Source organism: Alosa alosa, chromosome 10 (genome assembly GCF_017589495.1).
Source record: "Alosa alosa isolate M-15738 ecotype Scorff River chromosome 10, AALO_Geno_1.1, whole genome shotgun sequence".
NCBI classification, from domain to species: domain Eukaryota; kingdom Metazoa; phylum Chordata; class Actinopteri; order Clupeiformes; family Clupeidae; genus Alosa; species Alosa alosa.
The window spans coordinates 20798862-20814418 of record NC_063198.1 but is presented as its reverse complement, the minus strand read 5'-3'; the positions used below and the strand labels follow the sequence as shown (position 1 = coordinate 20814418).

Sequence of the window (15557 nt, the reverse complement as noted above, 5' to 3'; positions counted from 1 at the left end):
CACAAAGGCAATTTTCAGTTTTACAAATGCCATTTAATTTACAAATACACATCTACAATTGTGAAAACGAATTTACAAGTTACAAATATGATTTTTTTCACGTGTGGATTTGTGCGACTTTTATGCGAAGAACGTCTCAAAAACACGTAACTTTGGAAGCGAAGAATGCGTGTGCTGGTGATCCACAAATGTAGAATCACATTTCACAAAGGAAATTTTCGGTTTTACAAATGGCATTTTATTTACAAATGCACATCTATATTTGTAAAAATCGATATACGAGTTACAAATATGATTTTTTTTATTTGTAGGTATCAAAACACACATGCAAATCAAGAAATATTTGTGGATCCCCCTCTGTGCATATATAAATATTATTGAGACAAATTTAGCTCTATAGAATGCTACCCTGGAAATCCAGAGTTCTCGCGAGAGCACAATGGAATTGTCTCTGCGAGACACTCTGGCAAAGAGCAATGATACACTTACTTTTACCCCAACATTCCGGGGAACCAGCTAAACTGATGAAAACAGCGCTGCAATGTTGGAGGACAGTACACATTGGTCGTAGTGTGTTATCCAATTGTGTGCAGTGAGATTTTTAAATGCAGGTGTACTTTGGAGTGGGTAAGACTGTCTTTAGTGGCAGGCTAGCACATACCGTTGACTTGCGCTAGCCTAGCACCTGCGAACTCTGCAATTAGAAGGACTGGATGAAACGTGCTGAAAACGGTCTCCACTGATAAATATCACACTTGCTTACTTGGAAATAAGGTCTTATGTCCAAAATCCTGAACCACCCCTTTAAGTGACACCGCGAAAAATTATTGCATGGTGCAACAATCTAATCTTAAAATAATTACAATTATTCGTGTGTGTGTGGTATATAACCTACTTGGGATGCTTACATGCAGATGTCAAAGTGTTTCTATTTTCGTATTGATGTGAATTAATGTGTAGATCCGAAGTTTAAATGGTAGGCCTATAGCTGTGACGTGCAGTCACCTGACATCACCGTCAAATCAGAGGATATTTTGTGGACATCAACGTGGACAGCTCCCCTTAAGAGCATCTTAAGAGCAGTGCACGTGCGTTCACGCTACGAGCATGTTCGGGAAACAGTCGGAAAAACCAAACGAACGATCGTAAGATGAATCGTAGAAAACCCTCTTAAGAGCGTGTCTCCATTGTTATCGGGAAACTGGGCCCTGGATGAGACTTGTTGTTTTCATGCGCTTGAGTTTCGCGGGCTTGTGTGGGGAGGGGCGGAGTCTTGGATGACGAGCACTCTTTGCGAGTTCGCTTCCTGCGGGCTTGTGTGGAGCGAGTTGGAGGGTCCTTAGTCGCGCCAGCTCTCCGCACTTCATGCTCTGTTTTCCCCGCCGTGTGCAACACTACGCTGCTCGGCCCCAAGTGTAGTGTGAACCGGGAAATGTCCACCACAGCCCCCCATTTCTCTAGCACGTCCAGGCCGAGAATGCAATCATCCTGAATACTAGCCAACCAAAGCCGGCGGCTCGCAGTCTCACCGTTGATGCACACACACACCACTTTTTGCCCATACAGTTCCGCTCGCTCTCCGGTAACTGTTGTGATGCGCGTTTTTGTCTCTTCCTAGCCTCTGGCTACCAGCGTGCCGGGTAAGAGACCGGGGTGCACAAGCGAGATGGTGGAGCCAGTTTCGATCAAGGTGTTCTTTCAGTCACTCAGGGTGGATGCCTCGCACGAACGCTTCCAGTGCCATCATTTCATGTAGACTCTGGCTGTACGTTGGGTAGCCCCGCCGGGCATACAGCTGCAGGTCGGCCGCGAACTTGCTCAGTCTCTCGCCCTTGTGTCACCGTCTGGAAGCGAGTTGTTCTCGGGCATCGCTGGTGAAGATTCTCTGGCCAAATCGTCGTTGCAGAGCTGCTTCGATTGCGGTCCAGCCTGCTTGCGCAGCCGGCGGCAGGTCTTCTAATACTTGTAGCGCTTCCCCCTCCAGAGCCAATGCCACCTGTACGCCCGTTCTCTCCACCGACCAGCCATTCAGCTCGGCTGCCAGCCGGACCTGTACCAGGTATGTCGCCAGCGGCCTTTCGCCATTGTAGTGGGGCAACTTTATGCTGGGGTGCCCTTCTACTGCTGCCGTCGCATCGGGGACCGGCCGGTTTCCATCGCTCCCGTGTGGAGCGGGTTCAAGTGGCGGGATGCTGCCATCAGCCCGGTTCGTCTCCTCCTGTGGCCGGGCCCGCTTCTACGTTACGGTCATGCTGCAGGCTGGTGGCCATGGGCGAGCGCACTGTCGAAGAGCCGTCTTGGCAGGAAACTCATCATTGCCAGGGCATTGGTTGCAACTTTCTCCTCCAGTCCAGTAGGGGTCGACATTCCACTTCTGACACCAATGTAACAAGATGCAAAGTTGTCTCAGAATGGTTTTTAGTGGTCTCACACCATAACACATGCATACATAATGTGGCCCAGACCCGGCCCTTATGCCCCAGCACTACACATCTGCTCCAGGTTGCATTCCATCACACACCAGCTCAACCTGGTTCGGCACACTCTAACTAACTGGGAACACAAACACGACTGTAAGATGATGCAGTGACATAATCAACATTACACATAATCAACATTAACATTCCTGCACGCTTTGCACAGCATTATGGGAGTTCAGTCATGAACCAGCTAGGCTCACTTATTTTCCCAATAATGAGCGGCGTTCTGATACATTATCCCTTACATAGCGTAGGCCCTACATGTAACATGTTCTGATGAAAATTACTGTTTGAGAGTTATTTTCCACTGTAAAATTGACAAATTGAAAATGTAAAATGACCTATCAATGTAATGAATTATAAGAGTTAGGTCCGGCTGAAGTATTTTTGATTGGACGATAGGCATTCCTGGAGTGGCGATATCTCAGGAGATTCCCACAGGGACCTTTCGCAGCTGGTAATCATTCTGCGTTTTGTATTAAATTGAACGATGTGAACATTCCATTAATCAAAATGAGACATTGTTTATTCCTAAAATATTAGCTTATCAATACAGAGAGCAAAAGAGTTGATCAGTGTAACTATATAAGAGGCTACAGGAAAACAAGACAAAGAAACAAAGAGACTGCTAGAAAAACTGGAACACACCTGAAGGCTAGCAGCTAGCACACACACACACACACACACACACACACACACACACACACACACACACACACACACTTAAGTGTCAAAATACACTGAAATAAATGTACCTAAAATAGGAAACACACATTGGTGCAGACATAACACTGCATTGTATCACACACACACACAGCCAAACATACACACTTAAGCATCAAAATACACTCAAAGGTATTGACCTAAAATAGGAAACACACATCCAATTGACTACTTAATGTACTACTGCAGTGACGGGAACCCTACAGTAAGCCAGACATTTCCAGCAGGTATCAACAGTCATATGACAATTTGAGCCTTTAATGGGTTTAGCCTCCATCTCATTACTTCTCTACCTGCCAATTACAAAACTAAACCTAATTCACCAAGAGCATGATGTCATCCTTCTCTCAGAGATGGTTCTAGACACAGGGTTATAGGAAGAATCCTGGAGAAAATACAGTGGAAAAATTCTGTTGTAGAATGAAAAGTTTTATTGGCCATCACAGGCTTAACATTAGGCCTACATGTCACACAATGAACACTGTTGATATAACAAAACTCTGTTTTGTTACCATTCAAAATAATGAAAAAGATAGCTCTTATAATGTGTAAGGCCTACTAATTTGGTTTGTCAGTAGGTGACACACACTGTAAAGGCACCTGACATGATAATGGTCTTCTCAATCACGCAACGTGGCAAATTACCATGATAACGTAATTCTGCTTTCACTGCTATTCTGACATGATGATGACAATCTACAATGGAGGGTTTAAGTAAAGCAATGGAAGCTGTTATATTCTTCACACATACTCCAGTCGATGAAGACATGTGCAACCAGCCACACAGTGATGATTTGCTAGAGATAATCATTTCCTGTGTGTGTGTGTGTGTACAATTTTAGAACATTTGCTACAAAATGGCTTTAAATAAAAAAATGACCTTTCCCCCTAATCTCATATGTGTGTCTGATTATGAAACCTGCATGACTACTGTATGTAACTCACCCACTTTCCTCCAACAGGTGGCCAATTATCTCTGAGAATATCCCCTGCCCTTCTTTGAAATAAACACAACACCCTTTGGCTGAAAGAGATGGTATGTTCCTCTTGGCTTCCATGGTACTTCTCCTTATTTAAGAGCTGCCAGAATGTACTACATTTCAATGTGGGGGTGGAGGCAGGGATAAGGCCTTGAGTGAGATTAACTCCACAGAGGGGTATAAAGGACTGGATGAGTTCAAACTGTGGATGGACAACCAGAGAACAACTTCTGAGCTGAATGTGACTGCTGTGACAGCTCTTTTTGAAATTTAAAGAGCCAAACTCAAGACATTCATGCAAGTATACAGAGAAATAAGAAGACCCTGGAGGCAAGCACACACATAAGAAGATAGGCGCACATCTTTTTAATCTGGATAAACAAAACTGCAAGAGGATAAACCCCTGAAGACAGAGTGGACGCGCCGAAGACCTTAAGATAATAAAGAGTACAGAGGAGTATTCAATAAGAACAACATAAACACAGGAACCATGAGTCAGAAGAAGGTAGGCAATCTTGAAGCATTAAGGATGAATGAATGCAAAAATGAATGAATGAAAGAATGAATGAATGACCTGTCAAGATGGTTCTTGGTTCAGGCTTGTTTTTATTGCTACTCTCATTCATTACAATCCCTGAAACAAGTCATGGCCTGAGTGCTATTGAAGGATTATTGTTGTAATATCTTAAGTAAAAAGTGCTATTGTGGGATTATTGTTGTAATATCTTAAGTAAAAAAACACTCCTGGATTCTGTGCCACTATGTTGGCCAAAGCCTCCAGTGGCAAGCTTTAAGTAAGCATCTGTTCCGAATTGAACTTGTGAGTGATTCTAAAGGTCAGCTCTGCAGCACATATCAGGGGTGTGTGCGTTTCCCAAAACCTTAGTTGCTAACCCATCAGCAACTTAGTTGGTTGGCAATGGGAAATTGCATTGCAACCAACAAAGCTGCTAACTTAATTAGCAACTATGGTTTTGGGAAATGCGCCCCAGGACAGTGAAAGTCAGATTTTAAAGTGGATGATAATTATATTTCTAACCTGTCTATGAAACAAAAGGGTTGGACATGGCAATGGTTACGGTTACTTACAGTTCAGAGCAGTATTTATGTAATAACTAGATTAGTTAATTGTTTGTAGTTTGCTAACATAGTTAGTTAAAAAAAAAAGGCAGAAAATAAACTAAGCTCTGGTGTCAGCTCTTGGTTCAGGTCATTATGATATTGCTCAGGCTTTCTGACCTCCATGTGAATCAAAGAAATGCTGATTGCTGCTGGAACTGACCATCACCTCACCACATGTGGCAGTAAGTGACATATGTCTGTTTGTCTTTATACTTCCAGGTGGCTCCAGCTATCAAGACTATGGGTGGGAATACACCCCCAAGCTACGAGGAGGCAAATCAAGGTAACGAAAAATACCTTTCCAGAATGTATCATGAGACCATACAGCATTTCAACAAGGAACCATTCCATATTAAACACACAATTTAGAGAAAGAGATTGAGTCCACCTCTGCGCATTTAGATACGCTCAAATACGTCTCTCTCTCTCTCAGGATGCCCAGGTTACTATTATGTGGATGGAGAACAAGTGGTTTTCTCCTGGGACGATGGGAATATCCGTCGTGTTTTTATCCGGAAGGTGAAGCATCTGCTTTTGAAATACAAATCCTTGTCAGTAAACTACCAGAGATAGAAAGTCTGGACACATTAATAAAGATTTGTAGCTTCTCTCATTTACTCCTTTTTACATGTGCAGGTGTATGCCATCCTAATGTTGCAGCTGTTTTCCACTCTTGGGATAGTGACTCTTTTTACATTCTGGTGAGTGAAAGCCACTTTAGGAAAACTTCTGTGTGTTCATGTGTGTGTGTGCTGCCATATCTGTGACACTTTTTCATTTTTTGATGTATGTGCAGTGGTATAGTCTAGTTAGCTGTAGTTAATATACTGTGATCAACCCCAAATGTTAATAGGCCTCTTATCCTTGCCTATTTTAAGTGGGTATACTGAGATGGTGATGCTTTTTAAGTGGGTATACTGCGTAGTCCTGCATATAACTTAGACTACACCACTGTGTATGTGTGATGTGTGAACTGAGACATGTAAAACGGTTAATTTCCCTCTCTTTTTTGACTTTGCAGCATGCCTGTGAAAATCTACATTCAGACTCATCCAGGCCTTTACTCGCTGGCTTAGTAAGTGCACTCAATAGATCAGGAATCAAATTTTTGAGTTATACTGGTAAAATACTGACTATACAGCATTACCTAGGGGAGAGATTTCAACCCTCTTCTTCTCTATATTTCCACAGCCTCTTTTTCTTCATCTCCTACATCACTCTGGCCTGCTGTGGTGATATCAGGTACAAACATTTTTTTTGTTAAAAAATGGAAAGGCTAATTGCAGATTTACATAAGTAGAGGTTAAACGTCATGTGTAACTATATTACCACAACATACTACTACTGCTACTACTACTACTACTACTACTACTAATAACAATAATAATAATAAGCTTTATTTGTATAGCACCTTTCATACACAGAATGCAGCTCAAAGTGCTTTACATTTGGAGCATGTAACACCATAATAACATGATTTTATTATGGTTATGGTTATATGATTTAGCATGCATTTTTCCAAAGCGACTTATAAATAAAAGCAATACAATAGTTACAAATTAACAGTGAACAGTTTTAAAATGCTGGTAAGACTACATTAAGGAAAATAGCAATAATAAACAATAATGGCAATGCAATATCAATGATCAATAGCCTAATGAAAATAAACAAATACCATAACATACAAGAACCACTTAATTAATTAAGTGCATGCTGAACAGATATGTCTTTATACCCCTCTTGAAAGACCCAAATCTATCACAGGAACGGAGAGCGCTGGGCAGTTACTGGATTGTAGCATATTCAATATATTTTATTCTGTACATCACATGCCCCTAAGATGTGAATAACAAAGTTATCGGAACTCCCCCTATTACCGTCGGTCCCGTATTTCCACCGTCTTGCGTGTATGTGTCACTTAATATCCATTTCTATACAAACCAAGACAGCGGACTCATACAGAAACGCAACCACCCACACCATAGGTGTATCTAAATTAGCTATGTACCAAAAATTACATTTTACCGTGACTCAAAGAGCTGTAAACAGTGTTGTAAGGCTGCGTGTACACAACCGCTTGGAGCTCGAGTGGAATTTTAATTTCATGACGAGAATTCTCGGTCTAACCGTTCATGTGACGTTGAAACGGTGTAAATAGGCGACCCATCAGGCCAGCACTACAACTCCGAGCGTGGTAAACAAAATCGGATATTTCAGGCAGTAAATGCTCCCGTTAAGAACCAAACCAGATTTTGTTCAAATCTACACACCTATGGCTACTGAAAAATGTAAGGTTAATTTAGCAAATGTTATTTTGAAGTGTTAAAAAACATCGTTGTTTTAGAATTTCTGAACAAAAGTGGTGATAATTGGGGGTGTTACGATACAAAGTGTGAAATGGGTCTTACAACCTGTTACCTTTCTTCCATCCCAGGCGGCAGTTTCCCTGGAACTTCATTCTGCTCACCATCTTTGTGAGTGTTTCGATATGGGGCGTTCCTCTTTTCAACACTTCAACATTTCTCAGTTTCTCTTGCTATCTGTCTTTTTTCCCACCATCCCTTCCTTCTCTACCTGTCTGACCATGCCGTGTCTCTCTGTGTGTGTGTCGGTTTGTTTGCATGCTTCCGTTCTATCATCTCCCAGACTCTCAGCATGGCTTGCATGCTTGGCTTCATTTCCAGGTAAATAACTGATGAATGGTACGTTTAAACTGTTCTGTCGGTGTTAAATAAGGATAGACAGTGAATAACTAATTCAACTATTGAGAACTTTTATAAAAAGCCTTTATCTTTTTGTGTCCTCGTAGCTTCTACAACACTCAGTCTGTAGTGTTATGCCTGGGAATCACTGCTATGGTGTGTCTGTCTGTCACCATCTTTAGCTTCCAAACCAAGGTAAGTTTTATAAGGGGAAAAAAACATTAACACTTATAATATAATATAGACCAACCCCAAAATTACTCATTTTAGCATGGCTTGATATGCAGAACATGATATTTATATATATTTTTACTTTCATAAAACAATTATTTGGTGTAGACTGTTCAAAAGGGTATGTGAGAGAGAGAAAGACATAAAATTGCACAATTAATAATTTATATGTCAGCGATATTGTCTCATACTTCAGCATTTATTAATAGTAATAGAATACTTATTTATAAAAGTTTGTTCTGTATCCCTCTGTCCAGGTGGACTTCACTTCCTGTCAGGGTCTTCTCTTTGTCCTCTGCATGGTGCTGTTTTTCTGTGGCATCATCATGGGCTTCGTGGTCCCCTTTGGCTATGTACGTGTCTAACGCACTTTAAACTAAGAATACAAATTAAACTAGGCCAAGCCCTTCCTCCCTGGACGTTTCCAGGCTGATGACTCATTGGCAGGTTGTAGTCAGTAGTGCATCTAAATTTAGCCTTTTCCGTAAAGCCTTGCTGGCCAGTTCTCATGAGCGAGGCGGATTATTCCACCTAAGCAGGGAGCTAAATTTGCACCAAAACCACTGCCAGGACTAATTATAGCTCCGATCCCTCTTACTGTCTGTAGTAATGTTTTTCCCTTATTTAATAGGTGCCATGGTTGCATGCCATCTATGGGGTCATTGGGGCGATTGTGTTCACTATGGTGAGTCTTCTGAATGCCAAAGTAGAACTCAGGCTCACAAGCTCATTAGTTATAGTAGTGTGTCAATTGTCAAAAAAGATCTGATATTGAGCATGTGTAAATAACTTGAGGCACTTGTTGTATCTTTATGTTCAATTTACTCTTTTGTGTCCTTTGCCTTCCTTCTTTCCCAGTTCCTGGCTTTTGACACTCAGCTGCTGATTGGCAACAAGCAGTACACCATGAGTCCAGAGGAATATGTGTTTGCCACCCTCAGCCTCTACCTGGATGTCGTCTACCTGTTCTCCTTCCTGCTACAGTTGTTTGGTGGACATCATGAGTAAAGATTACCCACCTTCTCCTCCATCTTCCTTCCGACCTCCTGCTTCCACCTGACAACAGCAATCAGTATTTTTATATTCATAAATGCCATGGCTCACTTCCTCCACTCGGGTATGGCTGAGGCTTCTCTTGCTCGACCTGTCTACTTGAACTATAGACCCTTTCAAGAGAGTTCCATTATCAGCATCATAGTTGGCCCCACAAGGCTTCTGTTTCAACATTCCATATGTTATCTTAATGCAGAGGAAGTAGATTGGGAACCAAATAGAACGTTCAAGCATTGTTTTTGTTTTTATTGTTGAAAGGGTCTTTAATGTACCAACCCAAATGTTTTTGTGACATTTGGCCATTTCTTTACCTCAGTCCTATATTTCAGATGGCTAAGAAAGGTTTAGGAGTGCATGCACTTTACAAATCAGGACTATTTTTTATGCTAGCGTTGTGTTGAATAGCTCTTCTTAGGCAGATGAGATCAGATAGATTAACTGTAGCTGTATGCAGACAGGTAGGGAAAGACAGTTTTGTCTATATTGTTAACTGCATCAATCCTATTCTTAGTCCAGACCAGGAACTCTGAAGGTCAGTGTATGTCAATGATGGTGTGTTCATATGAACTGCAATCTGGAAATAATGCAATCTATGTATATCCTGAGACATACATTGTGGAAAAAAGGTCTAGTGTTAATGTTTTTATATGCAAAGGTGGCCTTGTGTTGTTTTATACTGAGTCAGTGTTGACATGCCAGTGCAATCAAAATCAGTGATAAGCAAACAGATTAAGATAATGTTTCTATAGTAATATTAGCTATTTGAGCAGGCTTTTGCGGTTGCTGCCCCGAAACTCTGGAATAAGCTACGCCCTGATATTCGGACAATTACAGACGTTGGTTTTTTCCAGTCTAAACTAAAGACTCACTTGTTTAGAATGGCTTTTAATACACAGTAGTGGTGTGACAATTCTATTTATGTAATTCTATATGTCAATCTTTTTACTGCTTGATTTTTATTCTTAGTCTCTGATGTGAAGCACTTTGGACGCCTACTGGTTGTTTTAAAGTGCTATCCAAATAAATTTTGATTGATTGATTGATTTGATTGATATTTGAAATAAAGTTGTAGTCCCCATGACAACTATGTGTGAAATGTTTGTTCTGCATCTGAAACTCTACCCATTAACATTTCTGTGAACAGTTCATTGAAAAACAAGAATTTTATTAAAAAAAAGAAAATCAACATATCAAATTCAAAAAAAGAGTACAACCAAGAGAAAAGAATATCAATGAATAAAAAACAGAGTGACAGAGAAATCAGCAACTGTGGCACAGGAAGACAAAACTGCTGGTTAGCAACCGGCTGATGCACTAGAAAATAAAACAAACAAAAAATTCAACATTTATTTTTAACTCCTTTTCCTTGTTCACACTGTACAAAATGAGTTCTTGTATAAATAAAGAAAATGTTGAGAAGCAGTTGATGAGATGAGTCCTTGGGTTCGCTTACCACAATGTCTAATTGATTGCAAAACTCAAACCATAAGAATGAGAGTTTATATGGACGGGACATGAAACTATCATCAAAATTAATCCTAGTAATCATGGACTCTTATGGCTATACAAAGAAGCCCCAGAAATTCTTCTGTCATCTATAGTCATATCTATATAGTAACATATAGATGCAAATAATTAGATTTCACAGAAATTGCATAATTGCCTAACACAATGTGTTGACGGTGTCATTTTTGCTGCTGCAATAGCACAACCCTGACACTCCAGCTTGTTTGACTTTGAGTGTTTATAAATCATCATAGCTGAAATAAATAATAACAAATATGTTGTCTACGGTTAAAATGGACAGACTATGTAGGTAAAGGCAAAAACTGAGCATTTTCTTTTTCCTGATAACACTTCAGACATAGGGGCACAGGATAAGTACTTCAGTGTTGAAGTTTTTCTTAAGGCATGAATAATTGTACAGCATGTGTACAATGCTAAAGGCTCACTAACATCAGACAACCATGTATGTACATCGAAGGAGATATCAGGCAACGTGAGAAATCACACGTCTCCTCCCTGTTCTGAAGGATTACCATACGTCTCCTCCCTGTTCAGGTTTGTTTATTTTTTTTTCTTTTTTCTTTAATATTTTCGTATTTCAATTTTTGTATTTGAAGTAATGGCTGATGCATGGTATGTTGATTTTTGCTTTTGCCATGCAAGTCAAAAACCAAAACAGATGCTCTTTCCTTCATGAGGTGTTCATGATGTGAATAAACTGTACATAGTTTAACTACATCTGGACAGAACAAGATAACAAAAACAGACAATCAGACAAGAAACAATTCAAAAGAAAACACAATGAAATCAAACAGTCACATCAATTAAATTCAACAAGCCACTGAAAACCATCAAAAAGGTCCTATAAACTACCAAGCATCAAGGAAAGGCCAAATATGTACAGAAATAATAATATTAAAAATGTTGCTGCCAATTTAAGTAAAGCCAATTATGTAGTTTAAGTATTAAGTATTATGACCTCAAGCTGATGGCATAATACACATGATTCATGAATATTCTATGTGAATCATTGCTTTTTTTTTTTCCTTTTCAAATAAACATGAAGTCCACACCAGCGACAAAACTATCCCTGAAAGTGAATATTGCTTATAAGAGGTCAGAGGGTAATAAGGAACATTGTTTTCATTTGGATTGTTCCAATAAGGGGTGAATAACAGAGAATTTTAGACAGCTTGTTCAACTGGTAGATGGCTTTGTCATCTTTGGTTGCAGACATTATAGAGAAAACAAACTTGTTTTGGAGAATGCATGAGGAGAATAGAGAGACAAACCCTTGGAAAATGCATTTGTCTGACCAAGATTTCAGATACACTATGTGGGATGTATGAAGGACATTGCAGCAGGCCAATGTCACCCTATGTTATGTTGTGGCCGATATCCTGTGTTATGCATAAAAACACAACATTTTTTTTACAATCAAATTGTGTTTTCTTTCCATTTGAATATGAATGAAAGTACTATACTCTATGTTTAGTGTCTATGAATGATATAAACTGAGGTGCTTAATAACACCATGCTTTGATGGATCCAGGTCCACTTCCATTAAAACATCAAGTGTTATTTCGGTGATCTGAAGTGTTTACTGCTTGGTATGTTTAATCTTGAATGAATCTTGATAATTGGCAATGTCACCTGTATCAAGAACTGCCATTCAAGACACACTAAAGCCCCTTCAGTACTATATCTGCAGTACTAGCTATTGGTTGAAAAATGTTGAGGCCTCAACGAGAGCATACGTTTTGAATTCTGTTGGTCAGTCAAATGCGTTCTTCATTGGGTTTTTGTGTCATCTGAATGCCTGTAGTGCTTGGCTGGAAATAAAATAAAATAAAAAGAAATAAACAGTGCAAAGAGACACAGACAGGACATGGAATTTTTTTTTTAAACAAAAATCATAAAAGCATGTCTAGGTTTGCATGGACAGTGTACAAACTCACAGACTCAAAACACATTTTACACAAAAATCCTATGAATCTCTGGAGAGAGTAACAACACTACTTACACTCGTGAAAAGGGTCCTACAACTAAAAAAAAGATCATCTACGTCAACTATAAGAAATTCATCAAAAGGAAGGTTTTGCCTGAAAGACATTGTAAGTGAGAGGATTCAGGTGAAAAAAGAAAGCAAAACAACCATTTTTAGGAAACTAACAAAAAATTATCTAAAAGACAGGAATAAAAATCTGATTAAAACAGCAGCATTGAGAAAAAGATAAAAATCACTCACGCACAACCTTAACAAAGAAAAAATATCTGGGTCTTCTGTTTCAAACCTCATCTCTTCTGTTCTGTTTTTTATACACTTTTTAACATTTTTAAATCTTTTTTTTGCTGAGCTCTGTCATTCCTTTTTTCAACATAAACAAAAACCCCACCCAAATCTAAAGCTAATTTTCATATCTGTACAAAAACAAAAATGACCAGAATATGACCCTCACGATAGGAACAAACCCCTCACAGCCACAAACAAGGCAGAAAAACAAGTTACACAGCCCTCTTCAGATGGAACTACATATTTAAGTACATTGTAACATACTGAGGACTGACTTGTAACACTGATTCGGGGGACTTGCATAAAACTAAATTTGAGATTAGGGTTATGTAAGCAAATTTGACAAGAACAACTCTAAACATAATTACACATTGATAGTGAGTGTGTTACATTGTACTTAAATATATAGTTAACATGTAACAAGGTCCACAAACTATAGTTGAAATTGGAAGAATGCTAAATTCTTCACTGAAGTATGTTCTGAATCTGAATTCTAATGCTGGATAACTTCGGATTCGGCTTGAGAGCTCTATCTGAATGCTCTGAGGTATAATAGCATAAAACGGTCATATATCTTGTGTTCTTCTAAACTGGAAAACTTTATGCAGGAATCAAAGTGGAGCCACTTCACCCAAACCTGGAACAGCCATGTCTCAAACTGCCACCTGAAGTCATTCGTAAGTATCGTGAGGGTTTCATAAGGTGTTACTAAAATGTTTAAAACAATATCTAAGTAGCCACAAAATGAAAAACCACTTAAAGCTACTCATACTTGGGAGGATAGCCCAACCTCGGTTTTGAAAAACATGGATGCCAGGACACACCATGAGAAGATAGAGTAGTGCCAAGTGAAGACGTGAAAGAACAGTGTGTATAATAATGTGAAACCTTTTCAACCATGTTTGCTGCTCTCAGGTAGCAAGACAGGTGAAATTACTACTTTCGCTTTCAAAGTTTAATGGTCAATGTACAGGTTAAAATAGAGATTTTTTTTGTATCTAAGTCTTCTACTGTACTTAGCTGTAAGTGTATTCTTCCTTTAACCTCTCCACTACAGAAACTATATGCCTATGAAATGCTCTCAGCATGAATAATAATGAAAAAAAGTAATTTGTTAATCATTTTGAATGATGAAGTTAAATAGGTCAGAGATCGTATTAAATTAAATTAAAATGTTCAATGTATGAAATTGTATTAGTATGCACTAATTTAGACCTACAGCTACAAATAAATAGTAAAAAATATCTCTGATTGTCTGATGCCCTTAAAAAAATAAGACTTCATGCCAAGCTTGATTTCTCAGCAGCATGAATGAACAGGAACAAGTAGCTTTAAATGGTTTTTGGCCTGCCTTCAACTACAACAGTAATTATCATGTCAAAACTACTCATGAAAAAATATGACAAACAGAAAGCATTGTTTGAGTTTTTGAAACTGTACAAAAATATTTTACGGCTGCTGATTGAAAAACAAAAAACAAATAAAAATTAAAAATAAAAGTTTGCATATATTACAAAAAAATAAAAGACACATTGTGTTGTAACTTTCTTATCTTGTCTCATTCTAGTACTCCAGAATGACTCTTTTAAAAATAAGATTTTTTATAACATGCATAAAAATAATAATTTTGCAATTTCCCCCTGTTCTGAATTAAACAGCCTCTTTTTCTTTAGTTTTGTAGGTTTGTTATCAAAATAGAGTAAAGCTCCGTCGCAAAAATCTCCCACCTTTGGTTGAGTGACCCTAGAAGAGAGAAAAAAGCCCAGCAAAGGTTGATGGCTGTCCTTTGTCTTTCTTTTCTTAATAAAAAAGGTGTTTCTTTTTCATTTTTTCTTGACAAGATGTTTTCTTTCCTGTGGAAAATGGATGGCCTCAAGGAGAGATCCTATGTACTTAATGCTTTCTGCTCTCTCTCAAACACCCCTGTTGTAGCACTGAAACACACACACACACACACACAACAAACATACACAACAAACACACACACACACACACACACACACACACACACACACACACACACACACACACACACACAACAACAACATATAGACTTTGTCAGTCTTATAAACAACTCCTCCACACAAGCAAAACAACTTCTGCAACTGTTGCAAATCAAACACTGAACTGATGGCCTAATTTGATAATGCAATGCCATGCTTCCATGCTGATGTCATTTCTTTTGATAAGCCTAAATGAGACATAGCGGCTGACTGGAATAGTTATGGTCTTGGCCAGGGCAACGCTCACAGCCATCTCAAATTTCACTTCAGCAATGATTTAAGTGAATTTTAAACAGAAACATTGTTCTCATATTGCACACCCTGTCTTGCACTAATAAAACAAATGTATTTCACTTAGGGCTGTATCTAAAGTCAGTCAGAGGTCCTACCTCCTGGGGATTCACTTGGTGTGTTGGTAGGAGTAGTTTGTATGTTCTGTGGGTGTCTCCATGGCAACCTGTTGT

The 15557-nt window shown here is 39.1% G+C and overlaps 2 protein-coding genes across 3 annotated transcripts in view; one reads left to right on the top strand and one right to left on the bottom strand.

Annotated features, from left to right (window-relative positions):
* Positions 1-4379: 4379 nt before the first annotated feature.
* On the top strand, positions 4380-10617 carry faim2b (Fas apoptotic inhibitory molecule 2b). Its single transcript, XM_048254338.1, has 12 exons — positions 4380-4688; positions 5525-5588; positions 5739-5824; positions 5942-6006; positions 6327-6380; positions 6497-6547; positions 7740-7779; positions 7952-7989; positions 8115-8202; positions 8496-8591; positions 8870-8923; positions 9097-10617. The coding sequence occupies exons 1-12, from the start codon at positions 4674-4676 to the stop codon at positions 9244-9246; spliced, it is 801 nt and encodes a 266-aa protein (XP_048110295.1). The 5' UTR covers positions 4380-4673; the 3' UTR covers positions 9247-10617.
* An 821-nt stretch (positions 10618-11438) lies between these two features.
* LOC125301670 (RNA-binding motif, single-stranded-interacting protein 2-like) overlaps positions 11439-15557 on the bottom strand; it is a 53440-nt gene continuing 49321 nt past the window's right edge. The window contains exons 13-14 of one of the 2 annotated variants that reach the window (XM_048254337.1): positions 15483-15557; positions 11439-14833 (exon numbers count right to left, since the gene is read on the bottom strand). The exon at positions 15483-15557 is cut by the window's right edge and continues 20 nt beyond it. In XM_048254337.1, the coding sequence (XP_048110294.1) occupies positions 15494-15557 (64 nt within the window). In that variant the 3' untranslated portion in view covers positions 11439-14833; positions 15483-15493. Of the gene's footprint in view, positions 15025-15482 lie in introns of both variants that reach the window. The other variant, XM_048254336.1, reaches the window with a different exon arrangement.

Bases quoted from the DNA above. Each gene is read 5' to 3' on its own strand.
- faim2b (XM_048254338.1), top strand. The intron at 6,007-6,326 runs GTGAGTGAAAGC...TTGACTTTGCAG, and splicing joins GTGACTCTTTTTACATTCTG to CATGCCTGTGAAAATCTACA. The intron at 8,924-9,096 runs GTGAGTCTTCTG...CTTCTTTCCCAG, and splicing joins GGGCGATTGTGTTCACTATG to TTCCTGGCTTTTGACACTCA.